At 45.3% G+C, this 15,747-nt stretch overlaps 1 protein-coding gene across 3 annotated transcripts in view; it reads right to left on the bottom strand.

Annotated features, from left to right (window-relative positions):
• The window catches only part of LOC119174905 (ubiquitin-like modifier-activating enzyme 1), an 80,320-nt gene that overhangs the window by 44,968 nt on the left and 19,605 nt on the right, over positions 1-15,747 (bottom strand). For all 3 annotated transcript variants that reach the window (XM_075894951.1, XM_037426032.2, XM_075894952.1), the window contains exons 9-14: positions 14,643-14,789; positions 11,817-11,987; positions 7,754-7,858; positions 7,590-7,670; positions 6,921-7,073; positions 5,756-5,921 (exon numbers count right to left, since the gene is read on the bottom strand). In XM_075894951.1, coding sequence (XP_075751066.1) covers positions 5,756-5,921; positions 6,921-7,073; positions 7,590-7,670; positions 7,754-7,858; positions 11,817-11,987; positions 14,643-14,789 — 823 coding nt within the window. The remainder of the gene's footprint in view (positions 1-5,755; positions 5,922-6,920; positions 7,074-7,589; positions 7,671-7,753; positions 7,859-11,816; positions 11,988-14,642; positions 14,790-15,747) is intronic.

Genomic DNA, 15,747 nt, shown 5'->3' on the forward strand with positions numbered 1-15,747 from the left:
TGTTGCTAAGCCCAACATGATGAACTTCGCTCCATTCGGCGCCAATGGTAGCAAGTTGAAACAAAGTTCAAAATCACAGGTGCGCAAATATTCGAAACTTGAAATATTATAGACAAGTAAAAGAGCTTAGCAAATTGTATGAAATACCAAGCTATTCCAAATGAATATAGGAATACCGGAGAACCTCGGTGATTGAAATCAACTACCGTATATACTCGTGTAAGGGCCGCCCTCGTGTAAGGGCCGCACCCCAACTTTGAAAGCGGATATTTCGAAAAAAAAAAAAAACAAAAGTTCAAAATGTCCCGCCAGAAAAGTGTAGTTAGTTCATTTACAGCCAGATGGCGCTGCACGCTTTTCCGCTTTTATTCTACTTCCGCCGACGCGCCGACCACGCTGTTGACAGCGCGCCGCCATATTTGCCTTGTGCGGCCTCTTTGTTGGCATCGTTCCTAGCATCGTGTCGATACGTTGGCAGCGCGACTTCAGATCGGTGTCGTCGGTGTCACTTTGTTGGTTGTAGTGAACCCTGCAGAAGCCAGCGCACGTGACGGACGATGGGCCGGCATCTGAGATCATTCACTGCAGCATTTAAGCTGCAAGTGATTGACTATGCCGAGGAGCACGGGAAGCGGGAAGCTGGACGAAAGTACGACGTCGATGAGAAGCGCGTGCGTTACTGGATGAATCAGAAAGATGCCCTCGCCGCTACTAACAGGAGCCGAAAGGCGTTTCGCGGGAAAAAGTGCAAGTACCCGCAACTCGAAAGCGAGCTCGTCAACTACGTCGTCGACACACGAAGGGACGGCTACGCCGTATCGACTGACATGATACGCGTCAAAGCCCTCAGCATCGCTCGCCACATGGAAATACCCCCGGCACAATTCAAGGCAAGTCGGGGCTGGGCTACGCGGTTTATGAACCGTAACCAGCTTTCTATTCGGCGCCGAACGACGATTTGCCAAAAACTGCCGCGCGAGTACGAAGACCACGTCATTAAGTTTCATCGCTTCGTGAATGCTCTCAGGAGGGAGCATGAATACGACCTGTCCCAAATTGGGAATGCGGACCAGACACCTGTGTGGTTCGATGCACCGGAAAGCACCACAGTGGATTTAAAAGGTGCGAAAAGTGTGTCTGTGCGCACGACTGGTGCAGAACGCCAAAGGTGCACTGTGATGTTGTGCATCACGGCAGACGGCAGGAGGCTTCCGCCGTACGTCGTATTTAAAAGGAAGACTCTCCCAAAAGAGAAGTTCCCTCAGGGAATCGTCGTACGTGCGCAAGAGAAGGGCTGGATGTCCGAGGAACTGGTCGTTGACTGGATTAAGACCGTCTGGGCAAACAGACCTGGAGGGCTGTTACAACGGAAAGCCCTCCTTGTTTTGGACAGCTTTAGGGGCCACTTGACCGACCGCGTCAAGAACCGAGTTGCCGCAACTCGTACGGACTTGGCCGTCATTCCCGGTGGCCTGACGAGTGTGCTGCAGCCGCTCGACGTATGCGTCAACAGACCATTCAAAGTGGAATTTCGCCGATGTTACTCTGAATGGATGGCTGGAGGCGTCCACGAGAAGACCCCTACAGGACGGCTGAAGCGGGCGTCGCTCCAACAGGTGTGTGAATGGATTTTGAATGCGTGGCGTGCCATGTCAGTAGAAGTAGTTGCTAAAAGCTTCAAGGTAACGGGAATTTCGAACTCCATGAACGGCACCGAAGATGACCGTCTCTGGGAAGACGCGGACGCCGAGGCGAGCTCCTCCGAGAACGAGGACAGCGAAATGGAATCCGAATAAAAACATTTCTGGCATGTCATTTGTGACTCTTGCACTCTGCTACTGTTGCATAAACAGTACAGACCTTTGGCCTGTACTGCCTGTACTAAATCGGCCTGATTCGTGTAAGGGCCGCACCTAGCAAAATTTTCGAAAAAAAAGTGCGGCCCTTACACGAGTATATACGGTATGCATCACATAGCTGTGCTATACAGTATCTCACAAAATATGATGCACAAATAGACAAACAAGCTTCATTCACACAAACCAGAAAATGAAAATGTAACCTCCTTACAGATGACTCATTTAAAGGACAAGAACTGCTCCCTCGGTGCATGTCTCTGATATAAAGGGGTTCTACAGTTTAGCAAAAATATTTTGGGAGCACATGCAGGATTTAGTGTTCCAAAGCACGGGCTTGGGCAGATGCAAACAAACAAGCAACCACCAGCAAATGCGATGGACTCTCGTATATTCTCCCCACTGTTTCCAGTGCCAGTCCAATGATAGAGGAAAAAGCACTTCTACTAAGTGGGTTTTTCACTAAACACTCAAGTAAATTGTCAACACACAATATTTCTTTGCAACAAAACTTGCTTATCTCAAAGTCCTCATGGAAGTAATAATAAACAAGATTGCAACGAAGCACGCCATGCACCTATGTTGAACTGGAACCATTAAAAACTCTCAATATTAGAAATATAGTTTTCCTGGCTTCACAGAAGAACTGATATTTTACAGAACATTTTTGAAGCCTTAGCACTGCAGGTAAGCTGAATTGAAAGGCCATGCACTTATTAGAAGTGACATTTTACAGGAATAGATACCCGCATTTACTCGCGTTGAGGCCAATTAGGGGGGAGGGTTCATTATTTGGGTGCAAAAAATCGAAAGTGTCATACCAGCAAAAATTTCCATTCACAGTATTCAAAAACTCTGTCCAACTACTGCTGGTTTTCAATTCAGGGACAGGACTATGGAGCCTCTATTCAATTGATTATGTGTGGTTTAACGTCCCAAACCACTATATGATTATGAGAGACACCGTAGTGGAGAGCTCCGGAAATTTCGACCACCTGGGGTTGTTTAACGTGCACCCAGATCTGAGCACACAGGACTACGACATTTCCACCTCCATCAGAAATGCAGCTGCCGCAGCGGGTATTCGATCTCGCGACCTGCAGGTCAGCAGAGAGCTTCTATTTGAGGGCTTCGCTCTTCACAAAGAAAAACTGGCCTTGTTGCGGCCTGCGAAATACGCAACGTACCTTTTTTTGTAGCCATAAGCTGTACACGCACTATTAGTACAGTTGCGCCACACGTGCCAAGACACCTGCCGCACACAAGCAGAGGCCGTAAAAGAGTACTGTATGCACTCTCCGCACAGCTGTGCTGCATGTTCCAGCACGTGTGGCACGGCTGTGCAGATAGCGCTTGTACAACCTAACGCGCATGGTCAACCAACCTGACCGGCCATTTTGCTAGTGTACTGGTTGATTGTAAAAAAAAACCGCAGCGTCCGATAGCTGCGCATGCCCGTCTCAGGTTCCTGTAGCACCATTGGTGAGGTTCCACTTAATTTTTACTTCGCTTTTCCACAGCCGTGCTTGCGTGGTACTATAAGCTGACGGTTTCTTTTGCGCTTGACAGATGGCGCTCTGCAGCGTATGGCACGACTTTTAAAATTCGATCGATGTCCATGCTCGCAACTGTAGAGCACAGTTGTTAAAATATGTTAACTTTTATTGCATTGCTATTTTGTGACATAATGCCATGGTTTACGTTGCTTTGATTGTCAATGGCACTGCTGATGAAATGCAAATACATTCAAAAACAATTTTTCTTTTTCAAGGACTAAGGTAGGGGGTAGATTCATTATGCGAGTGGATTCATTACGTGAGTAAATACGGTAATTGGCACATGACTTTAAAGTAGCAGTTACAGATACCCCGCAAAAGCAAACTTTCGAGAATATGCAACCAATTTCCTTGCACCGAATTTTAAAGATCTATTCATTCAGACCCCCCTTTACATATGGGTTCCCTTGTTGCCTTATACAATTCAATATTTCATCCAAAATCTTGCTCTTCGATATTTATGCAACTCTGATTAAAAAAAAAGAAACTTCCAAAACATTTCTTATAAACAGTCTTAAAAAATCAGTTCCCTGCTGTATATCACTGGCCATCCCTGAACTAACTGCAGCATAAATGCACTGCTGCGGGATGAATAACAAGCCGCGGGGAGAATAACAAGCTGCTGCGGGGAGAATAACAAGTTGAAAGTGATTGAGCATGCACTAAACAATGGCAACAGGGCCGCCGGTAGGCCCTTTAGAGTCGACGAGTTTTGTGTTAACTGCTGGTGCCCGCAGATGAAAGACACCAGGACACGGACCTTCCGTATGCTTATGACTGGGATTGATGGTAAACTACCGTATTTACTCGATTCTACCGCGCCCTCGATTGTAACGCGCACCCGATTTCCACCGCGAAAAAAAAAAAAAAAAACGTAAGACATCGATTGCAACGCGCACCCATTTTTTTTTGCTGGCCCGCACGATCACACCACTCGAAAAAACGATTCCTTTCGGGATTGTCTTCCATTTAAATATGAGGTACGGGCGAAGCTTGTGCCCATCTGACGTGTAACAGAGCATTGCCGTCACTGTAGTTTTACCGTGGACCGATGTCAGCACGCGAACTTGCTTCGCCCCCTTCTCGACAGTTGTGGTGCCAGGCATGTCGAAGTAAAGAGGCGTCTGATCGGCATTCCAGATTTGCCCAAGCAGGTAACCGTTGTTGCGCCGCAAGTTTAGGACGAACCTCTGAAAACTGTAAAGCTTTTCATCGTACTTCTCCGCAAAAGCTTTCGCATATGCATGTTCCCCTTCGGAGGGAAGAGCCTTTCCTCTTCATATAGTTAATTAGCTAGCACCTGCTCGCTTTAAACAGGCTCCGCATTAGACTTTTTTCTAAGACTAATTGCATAGCCCGCATTTGGAGCAGTTCTGTCGTCATGGGCCGCTGTGCCGCTCGCTCCTCAAGCACATACTTGCGGAGCAGCTCTTCAATTTGCGGAAACCAACCCTGCTGTGGTTCACTGAAGCCTTTGCGTGAAGCTTTGCTGTCGACAATCTTCTGCTTTTGTTTCCGCCGGTCCCGCACGCACATTTCGAGAAGGACCGCGATGCGGCCCGATTTCCGTCCGTTTCTGCACACGCGATGACTTTTCTTTTAAAAGCAGCATCGTGGTGCACTCGAGTTTTTGTAGTCGGCCCTTCCACGTCGTCGATGCTAATGCACTACTAGATGACGAACTCCTCAGCACACGTACGAAGTGCCGCACATGGTAAACACATAGGCAGAAATAGCCGACGCACGTAGGGGGCGGCCATTTTGGATTTGCGATGGCAATAGATTGACCGTAATTTTTTTGTTCGTACTCGATTCTAACGCGCATGCGATTTATGAACTCGCTTAACCGAAAAAAAGGTGCGCGTTAGATTCGAGTAATTACGGTATTTCGTCAGAAGGCAACTGCGGACGATTCTGTTGCATGGCCATAAGCCCTATACAGAGGTTCTACACTTACCTTTTGTGGGCTCCGGTTGAGCGACTAACGCTACCGCTACGCCCACAAGCTTAGCGTACAATATTTCAATTCTCCACTATTTGCTTGGACCTTTTGTGTCTCAAATCTTGCCTTGTGTTGAACCTGTTCTTTTATATTGTTGAGGTAAGTTTTAATTAGCACTTCTCAAAGCTTGCTGTTAGTTGCTGGCGTGAGAATCCCGATTTGCAGTCACTTTTTTGCTCTGAACGTTTTCGTGGAAAGTTTTCCCAGCGTAATTATCGCACCCCCCCCACTTGCATCGGTTTTCTGCCAAAAAAAGTGAGAGGATTATGCGAGCAAATACGGTACTCAGAGTGCAGACCTCACTGCAGTTGTGTCCCTGCAATGCAAAAGGCAACACTCACGTGTGTCCACATTGTCCAATGCATTGGCCACACCATCCAGGGCCTCAAAGAAGTCGTCCGTGTAAACGTGCTCGGTGTCCGCGCCAACCCTGTTTTCGTGTGCGACAATCTTGACGTCAGGGTTCATCTTCTTCACAGCACCTGCAGCTGTGCCAGCCTTCATACGCTGTGCAAACCGAAAAAGGAGAGAGAGAAGGTGCTGTCAAGAAGCATGAAGGCAAAGCAAGGACACCTGCGTGTAAAACTGTACGAGAGAATCTTAAAGGAATTTCACACCCACGAAGCTGTGAAATACATCCAGTCAGCGAAGGCTGCACTACTGGTAAACTCTATATATCGCTTGCGGGACCTTTATCCGATGAGCAATCCCATGGTTGCTCAGATCTTCCCCTCACTTGAGGGTGTAGAAAAGCTCCATAGCGCTTGCTGTATTGTAATTACCCGAGATACGTTGGGATTATGCAAGACTAATATAGAAAAAAAAAGTTATTGGCTGGAGCATCTTTGACCAACTCACTCTTGACTAATGGTTCAACCACATCTGAGGTGAAGACCTCTTCATGTTCAAGCCAGCAAAGCCAGAATGTTCATTTTACACCCCTAAAGAAAATTCTTCAAACGACATCAATTACTGTCCATAAACTCAATAGTAATTTTCCAAATCGTGCATCAAAATCAAGCTTCTACGAGGCCTAATACTAATTAGCTGTTCACCTTAAATGTAGAGGACTCTGCACATGCCCCATCTAAAGAAGCTGCGTAAAAAATTGTGCACAATATGTGCGAAAACCACTGGTGCAATCATGCTCCAGAGTCATTTGTGAAAAATGCAGACACACACAAATCTGCAAATTTCATGTGAACGTGCAATGCAATGAGTATTTACTCACCTACTTCAGAGGCACATGCCCTCAGAATCAGTGGGCCAAACGAAAATTTCAGGGTTGAATGAATTATCAAGTGTCTACTGTATTGCGAATAGACAGCTGTAACAATGAAGCCATGCATACGCACACTTCGTGTTACTGAAGCGCAGGCGATACACTACCACGAGCCTGTATACAGGATGCACTTAATGACCTAGTTTCAAGCTTTGATACGATAAAGCCTAATAAAAGCCAATACAAAAGAGGCCCACAATGTACAAAAAACAAAAAGCACTCACGCCGACATCCCATGGCCGAAACAAGAACTGCCTGTTGAGATTTGACCGCTCAATGACATCCATGTCCGTGATGTAGATGCAACCATCTTCGGCTCCCAAGCCCATCATGGCGAAGTTCTTGAGGAGCTCGCAGCCGATGGCACCAGCACCAACCTGCATTGGTTGTGGTTTGCTCAATAAAAATAACATTGGGCGAAAAATCCAGAAACTGTACTGGGACAGTTACATGACCTTTTCCCTTCAAATAGCCATCACGATGCCCGTCATAATACAGTGCTTTCTCGTCTTTTCAAAACATACGTGTCTGATGTCCAGCGCTGTGAACACTACTGATGGAGTCATTCCTCAAGAAAAGGCGGGGAGAAAATGGCAGTCTGGTGACCAACTCCAATACTTAAGTTCGACTGTGTGGATCGTAAGAAGCTTAAGAATATTAATTCCAGCTGTTTCATGTCGAACACCGTGAAATGACTAAGGGAAATGCTCCAGAAATAGTGACTGCCTAGAATTCTCCACAAGCACCACGCGCCCTCAGCATTCAGCTTCCACAGAAATGTGGCAACCATAGCAGAAATTTGATCTTGGAACCTACAGGAGAGCCCTTGTGCATTTACGACTACCGCAATAGGTAAAAGTTTAACGAATGGTGTAGAGAAACTGAGCTCTCACCAGGAAGTATTTCTGGGCTCCCAGCTTCTGCTGCACCTCAGCCCCGAAAACGCAAGCCTGCGCACCGTACCGGCTGTTCGCCTGCAAAGAAATGTGCCCATTTGCCGACAACAGTCTTCCACGTCTTTTAAAAGGGGAGTTTAATTATAACTGAAGAGACTCACCAGCGAAGTGGCACTCTCTTCTGAAACCGTCCCCGACTGCGGCAGGCACTCCAGTGCATCAAAGTAGAACCACTGCTGGATCGGGTTGAACTTTCCACTGCATGCCTAAACACACACACACAAAAAAAGTGTTATACCCTATTTACGCAACTGTAATGCGACGACTAAAGCAAAGGGTCACTTTTCATAACATCTAAAAAGGACAAAAAAAAAAAAAAAGGAAGAAAGTGTTTCGATATCAGATTGTAACAAGAGTCAACTTTAAGTGGGCAGACTGGTCTTAGACATTTTTTTGTTTATTTCTTCAGTGATCGCACTGCACAGGATTATTCAGTTTTTTTTCTGCTGATTTCAAACATTTAATTAGTTTTCCTGTCACTCATCTTGTTCCTGAGATAACTTTAGTTCACCCCTATTGCTTAAGGGCACCATAGAAAACAAAGTGCTTAATTAAAAGTGTTTTAAGATATGCCAATATAGATTAATGACTACTGATTTATTGTATGCAAAAGTTTTTTCCTTTTAGGCCTTTCTTGGTTATTTTGAGTAATTAAAAGGCTTGTGCTCTAAATTCTGCTCTCATACTTGCATTCTACACACATACAGATTTATATTGCAGAAAGAATTGTACCTGTCCCAGCTGCAGAGATATTGAGGCCTCAAAATTGAACAGTCGTAAATTTACTTTTTTGAGCAAAATGAAAAAAAAAAAACTGAAAACACACAGCTTCTTCAAAAAGCAACAATCATGGTGTGCATGTTCTGCAATCCTCATAAAAGGTGCTCATAAATTCCCCCCCCCCCCCCCCCTGCAGGTTCTGCATGTTAACAGCAACAAAAATCTGGACAGCTAGAATGACATACAAAAAAAATTACCACTTCCTGGTGTGTGAAAATTTGCAGATAGAAAAATACTTGAAGAAACGAAATATGGCAATTTTAAAAAATGAGTTTTTTGCCACTTTTTGATCCCAAAAACCAGTCTGCCCCGTTAAGCAGCAAAAACGCAGAAAAAAGAAACATTGTCGCATTCAAGTACATACTTTGACTACCGTAAATAATAAACAATACATCTCTGAGCGAACCACTAAAAGAGACAACAAAGGTAGGACATGGACCTTTTCAATTTCACGCTGAAATACTTATGCTAGTCAATGCCCCCCCCCCCCCCTTTATGTTTTTTGACTACATTGCAATGGTTAATGTTTTTCGACAATGATTATTTGCCTGGTTTCCTCAAACACAATACAATGAACCTTTACTAAAAGAATTATGCAGGTACGTTGTACAGATGCTGTCAAAACTAGATATTGTAGAGGATGTGGCAAAAATCCAGCGAGCACCATTGCCGATATTTTTTTCTTATTTTCCTGCTTATTATGAGTTGTCATGCAGCTAAAGTGCTTTTTTTTTGGGTACAGCAGGAAATTTATAATTTATTTTTACAAACTGCAGCCTCAATTGCAAAAGTGGGAAAAAAAAAAATTCTTGAAATAGTAGAGAACATACACTTCCAGGAAGCAAATTCCAGGTTTTCATAGTTGAAGGGAAAAAGCTATATTTGAACATGGCAGTGTGGATGAAAAAAGTTGCAATGTTAAGGGGAGACACTGGTCTTAAAATGTTTATTTTTTTAATTTCGGGTATTTACAGCCGAAATTCTCGTTAATATGCATTTCTCACAGCTGAAAACAAATATGCACTTAGTGTTCAGCTGTCACTACCAGGTTCTAAAGTATTGACTGTCTCACAAACTTACATTCTGCCCACTGTTTAGTCTGCTTTCTCATAGAGGATTGCTGCAAGTTAGATATGACAGTGTTCTGTAAAGAACAGGGAGTGCAAGCAAACCATCCCCGATTTTTAGCTTCATTGGTTCAAGAGTTATGACCTCAACAAGTGGACTAGTCAGAAATCTGAAACCATTGCTTAATTATACCACCAATTAAATCACTGTTCTCAATGAGATCCTCATAACTTTTTGGTCTTGTTGCACTCATCAATGTACAAGCTTTCCAATGCTGCAAAAATTATCAAAATCCAACTACTAGATCAAAAGATACTGTGGGCAATGGCTTTGAACACTATGAAAAATGTTTTGAAAAAACTAGAAGTTTAGGGAGACGGTGAGCATGTATATTCAACAGGCAATGGTGTAAATCACTGCAGTAATGATGCTAGAAGCCACCAGGGGTGTAATTGTCATCATTCTTCGTGCGCTTTCTTTTCATTGCAGGCCAGATGCTTCCATGCATACAGCGTTTTCACGGTGCTCGCGCAGTTGTCAGTAACGTGCGCAGCAGCTTTCTACGAGGCAGGAATCATTCCCACTTTCATGTAATCTTCATACGTCTTTGCATCTCTGTGAAACAGTGAAAAAAAAAAAAATGCAATTCAACGCAGTTTGTCTGTTTGCTGTGCCGCGAGAACCACGAGCATGTTGATCTCGGAATAGGCCGCGCGCCGCATCCCTCCTGCTCTCTGCGAGCTCCATACAAATTTCAGTTCCCCGCCCTCATCATACGTAAGCACAAGTTTCTTGGCAATGCCATATTCTTTTCAGAAATGCTGCCAGGCCCGCCACACACACCGCACTTCATACACTGAAGCAGTTCATTATCGCTAAACTTACGATGGTGAATGGCGTTCCACTGGTCGCGGTCCCTTCAGAGTCGAAAAACAGACCACTTGCGTTGTAAGGCTGACGTCGACGAAAGGTCTCTTTGAATGTCACTCACACAACAAGTAAGGGCCACTTTTTCAGCGTCAGAAACCAGGGGAGTGCTGATGCGCAGGTCTCGCGTATGATTGTTGGCCCCGGCTACCACGTCCGTGATCGCGGGAGTCGCCTTCATCATAGCATTGGCACAGCCAGCTTTTTCCGTGTTCTCGGCGGCAGAGGGTTTCACCTATGATGCATGCTCTCAGACATCGTTTTCGCTTTTTTTTTTTCAAAACGCATGAGCAGTATAGAACTTCCGATAATTGCACAGCTGTCGCTTAGGCCTCGTCACAAAATGGCGGATTGCGCACCGCTGTTCAGCAGACGAATCCTTTGACATCCAACAGTGAACCAGGAACTGCCCCACATTATAATAGTAACGCTCTAATGATGTGCGAGTATTTGGTTTTTCTTTATTCGCGATAGCTGCATTGTTGCTGGAAAAAAAGCGTTCTGCTAGGAACAGACAAAAGAAGAATACGGCTTGCAAATGAGACCAAAATGGCTGCGCCACTTGGCGTGGTTCTCAGGCACCGCGGCGTCGAATATGACTGAGGCCAAATTACTCGACAAATATGCATTACAGGGCAATAGCATTTTCGGGACACCTTCTTCAGACCCTATCATTATTAAAAGAAACACTTCAAAAAATCAATTTTTCGGCCTTTGATACCAGTGTCTCCTTTTCAGGGCATAGTCACTCCTCATAGACAAAGATCTAGAAAACATAAGCCATGAATGTAGTGTTGAAGCGAGAACAATCGATTAAATTGTGCAGAAATTTTAGGCGTTCAACATGGCGACGCTTCACAAGTGTAGCGAGACCTATCTGGAGAAGGAAATTCGTCGGAAAAAAATCCCTATCTTTTTTGAACAGATTCGAGCTTTTTGATGTCACATTTCTTATGGGGGTTCCATACCAGACTACCATATTTGAAAATAAGGTGCATAAGAGTTTTGTGCGTAAGCAGTTTGGTTTCCTGAGGAGCAAGACGGAGATGTAAATAACCCACACTCTTGAGGGCTTTGTTACATGTGAGATCAATATGTTTGGACCATGATAAATTATGTGTCATAAGGATATCAAGGTACTTAAATTCGGAGATCTTTGACAAACTAACATTGTTGAATCCTTAGCCAAAAGTCAACAGGCACGAACGTCTGGTAAATGACAATGATTGTCTTGGAGAAGTTCATACTAATTTGCCAAGATTTGGACCAGCTACAAAAATAAGAAAATGAAATTAATTCACCATGGCTAGAGAAATACTTGCCAAGACGTTCCTTTATGTATGGAGTGCAACATCATTTTTTTATCATGATGTAAAAGATTGCCCTCACCTTCATGATCTCCTGCGCAGCGATGCCTCCAATGACTGCTTGCATGGGGCAGAGTGAGCCACTGGAGACGTGGGCCAGACCGGAGAGCAGCTTCTCATCGAGGCTCTCCAGCGGTTTGGCTGAAGAGGCATTCTTCTCTTTTGCTAGGGCCACCACCTCAGCTGCATCCTCCTGAGGATATCAACCACCCATGCCAAGCATGTGCATTTAAACATAACCAATTCTGTCGATACTTCAGCAAACCATACGTGCCACCAATTGGGCTTAAAGCATGCTAAATTAATGAGTTTGCACCGGGAAAGAAAAGGGGAGGGGGACCATGAGCAGGATTCACTAGGTAATGTGCAAGAGGAAAGGGGGTGGGCGGGGCAGTTGCAATGACCTGCTAGAGAGGAGGCTGGGTATTGGGCAATAGGCGTAACTTGCAGAGAAATGTTTAACTTTTATACAGTCGCCGACTGTATATGAGGACTCTGCGGGAACCACTGAAAAGTAAGAGCAATAGAGTAAAAAAGAAAGGGGAACAAACAAACAAAACAAAATGTGCTACAGTCGAAATCTGCTACATTAAATGCCGCTGCAACAAAATTTTCGCTACAACGAAAAATTAACGGCTCCCTGTCGGCACTCAATAGGAGTCGATGCATACCGTAATTACTCCTCGAATATAACGTGCACCTTTTTTCCGGTTAAGCCAGTTCATAAATCGCATGCGCGTTAGAATCGTGTACAAGGAAAAAAAAAAAAAAAAAAAAAGGTCATTCTATTGCTATCGGCATTTCCAAAATGGTCACCCCCCACGTGCGTCAACATGTTGCGTCGGCCATTTCTGCCTCTGTGTTTCCCGTGTGCGGCCCTTCGTACGTGTGCTGAGGAGTTCATCTTGTAGTGCATTAGCATCGACGGCGTAGAAGGGCGTACTCCAAAAACTCGTGTGCATTACGATGCCGCTTTTAAAAGAAGTCATTGCGTGTGCAGAAACGGACGGAAATCGAGCCGCATCGTGGTCGTTCGGAGTTCCCGAAACGTGTGAAGGGGACTGGCGAAAACAAAAGCAGAAGATTGTCGACAGCAAAGCTTCACGCAAAGCGATAGTTATAGCGCGAGAACAAAACGACGACACAGAGACAAGAAGGACACGAAAGACACGAGCTGTGTCGTCGTTTTGTTCTCGCGCTATAACTATCGTCATGCTGTACCAACTAGCCCAAGCTGCCACACTTCACGCAAAGGCTTCAGTGGACCACAGCAGGGTCGGTTTCCGCAAATTGAAGAGCTGCTCGGCGAGTATATGCTTGAGCAGCGAGCGGCACAGCGACCCGTGACGACGGAACTGCTCCAAGTGCGTGCTATGCAGTTAGCCTTAGAAAAAGGGCTAATGCGGAGCCAGTTTAAAGAGAGCAGGTGCTGGATAACTACCTTTATGAAGAGGAAAGGCTTTTTCCTCCGAAGGCAAACGGGCATATGCGAAAAGTTTCCGGAGGAGTACGATGAAAACCTTCAGTTTTCAGAGGTTCGTCCTGAACTTGCGGCACAACAACGGCTACCTGCTTGGGCAAATCGGGAATGGCGATCAGATGCCTCTTTATTTCAACATGCCGGGCACCACAACCGTCGAAAAGAAGGGGGCGAAGCAAGTTCGCGTGCCGACATCGGTCCACGGTAAAACTACAGTGACGGCAATGCTCTGTTACACGTCAGATGGGCACAAGCTTCCCCCGGACCTCATATCTAAATGGAAGACGCTCCCGAAAGGAGTCGTTTTTTCGAGTGGTGTGATCGTGCGGGCCAACGAGAACAATGGGTGCGCGTTGCAACCGATGTCTTGCTTTTTTTTCTTCATCGTGGAAACCGGGTGCGCGTTACAATCGAGGGTGCGGTAGAATCGAGTAAATACGGTAACTTTAAGAAGAGGAAAGGCTTCTTTCTCCGAAGGCGAATGGGCATATGCGAAAAGTTTCCGGAAGAGTACGATGAAAAGCTACCTGCCAAACCTGGTCATCACTTCAAATGTGAAATTCTGCTCTTAGTACATGATGCTCTCAATCTAAAAGAAAAATCTTAAGGGTAGCAAGAACTACTACACAGTAGAACACTGAATTATGAGCTGTGTGAACAGACAAAACAGAAATGCAGCTTTCACAAAAAAATTGTGTCCCACTAACTTATGATTGAATGTCCACAAGGCATACAACCAAGTTTGCTATTATCCATAGCACTTAGTGTTCCAAAGCACGGACTTGGGAAGATACAGCAAACAAAAAACATCCGCCAGCAAACTGCGATGGAATGACATATGTTGTCCTTAACATTCCTCGTGCCAGTCCATTTAGAGAGGAAAAAGCACCTCGACTAAGTGGGTTTTGACTAAACGCTTGAGCTGAACAGTCTCATACCTATTGCCAGAACACTAAAGCATTGTTTCTATAAAAGAACTTGCTTGCAAACACTGACACGCAAGGACAGTTTTCTCTATAAGTTAAAATTAGAGCCTCATTATAACAAACTTGCACATCTTACACAAAATTAAGTTCGTGACACCCAAATATTCATTATAAATATATATTCCTAATACGGTATCCATTGCAAGACTATCCTTCCTTTACTTTGTTATAACCAATATAGTGTTATCCGGGTTTCTAATATCAAGCTTTGAGTGTAATAAAGGAGTTCTGTGAGTCATTGGTTTTCCTATAGCCTGCAAGTCAACACTGGCAATGCAGACAGCTCACAGTAAACAATCTCAGGCTTTCTGAGAGAGAGATGCAAGTAGTACAAAGAACGCTTCTTCGACATATTGGTCCCACTAATTTGAAGACTCTGTACCTTGTTCCAAGGTCGCGGTAACCGGGAGTGCTTTGCCTCGAAGGCGTGAAGTGCTTGAAAGCCCAGGTGCAACTGATCTTGGCGGTCCATCTTTGCGAAGTCCGAGATGACGTACTCTGGCTCTTCGAGGGCATCCTTTAGAGACTTCTGCAAGGGCAACATGAAGGGAAAGCGAACTATGTGAACTACGCGGTGATACAAAATGCACATAAAGTACTGACAGTGCTGCAAATGAGAGCATTCAATAGAAAAACCAATTAGCTTTATTATTTGGAATGTGACAACTGATAGCTGTAATCATGTTCTGTAAAATGTGCATGCCCATCCTGTCAAATATATAAGTAAAAGACAGTTACGGGGGGACGCGGGTCTTAGAATGGTGAAAAATGGCCAAAAAGTCTATTTTGAGAAAATGCGATATTTGAAATTTTTAGACCAATAAACACATGTCCTCAAATTGTGAACGCTCAATTCGATCAGTAAATGGATTAAAATTGATTATAAGTCGCCACGGGAGCCGCAAAACAATCCATGGCAGGTCAAATTCGTTCAAACATCCCACGCGCGCCGCCGGCGAGGCAGTCGGTCGATCGCCGCCATCTTGGGCTTGTTTTGAAGCTGATTCCTTTGTGCGCATTTTGCCACTTCAAAATGGCGTCGCTTAAACAGAGCGGCTGCCCTCGCCCCTTTTCTGGAGCCCCCTTCCGTGCCGCTGATTGGCCGGAGCACGCGCGCACCAGGCGAGCCCTCTGTTCCTCGCTTCCCATTGGCTCATGTGGCCAACGTTGCCCGCGCTTTTTTTTTATATTGTTCCTTGGCTGCCGGTTCCCGTTCGCGCTCGTTGTTCGTCTGCTTCCCGCATGTGCCTGCTTGTGCTACGCGACCGACTTTCCGTCTTTTGCCGGCATGATTGGAGACGCTTGTCTAAAGAAGAAGACGCACCAAGCGTATGGCAAGAAACGGAGGCGCCCGTGGAACGCCCGCCAGAAGAAAGCAGCCGACAACATGCAGCAGATTTCGCCCGAGGCCGCCGAAGCGGCCCCTTCTGACGACGGTGCGCAGCCGCGGCCGCTTGTGTTCGAAGCGGTGCACTCTCCTGTGCCTT

The sequence above is a fragment of the Rhipicephalus microplus genome, chromosome 5 (genome assembly GCF_043290135.1).
Source record: "Rhipicephalus microplus isolate Deutch F79 chromosome 5, USDA_Rmic, whole genome shotgun sequence".
Classification (NCBI taxonomy): domain Eukaryota; kingdom Metazoa; phylum Arthropoda; class Arachnida; order Ixodida; family Ixodidae; genus Rhipicephalus; species Rhipicephalus microplus.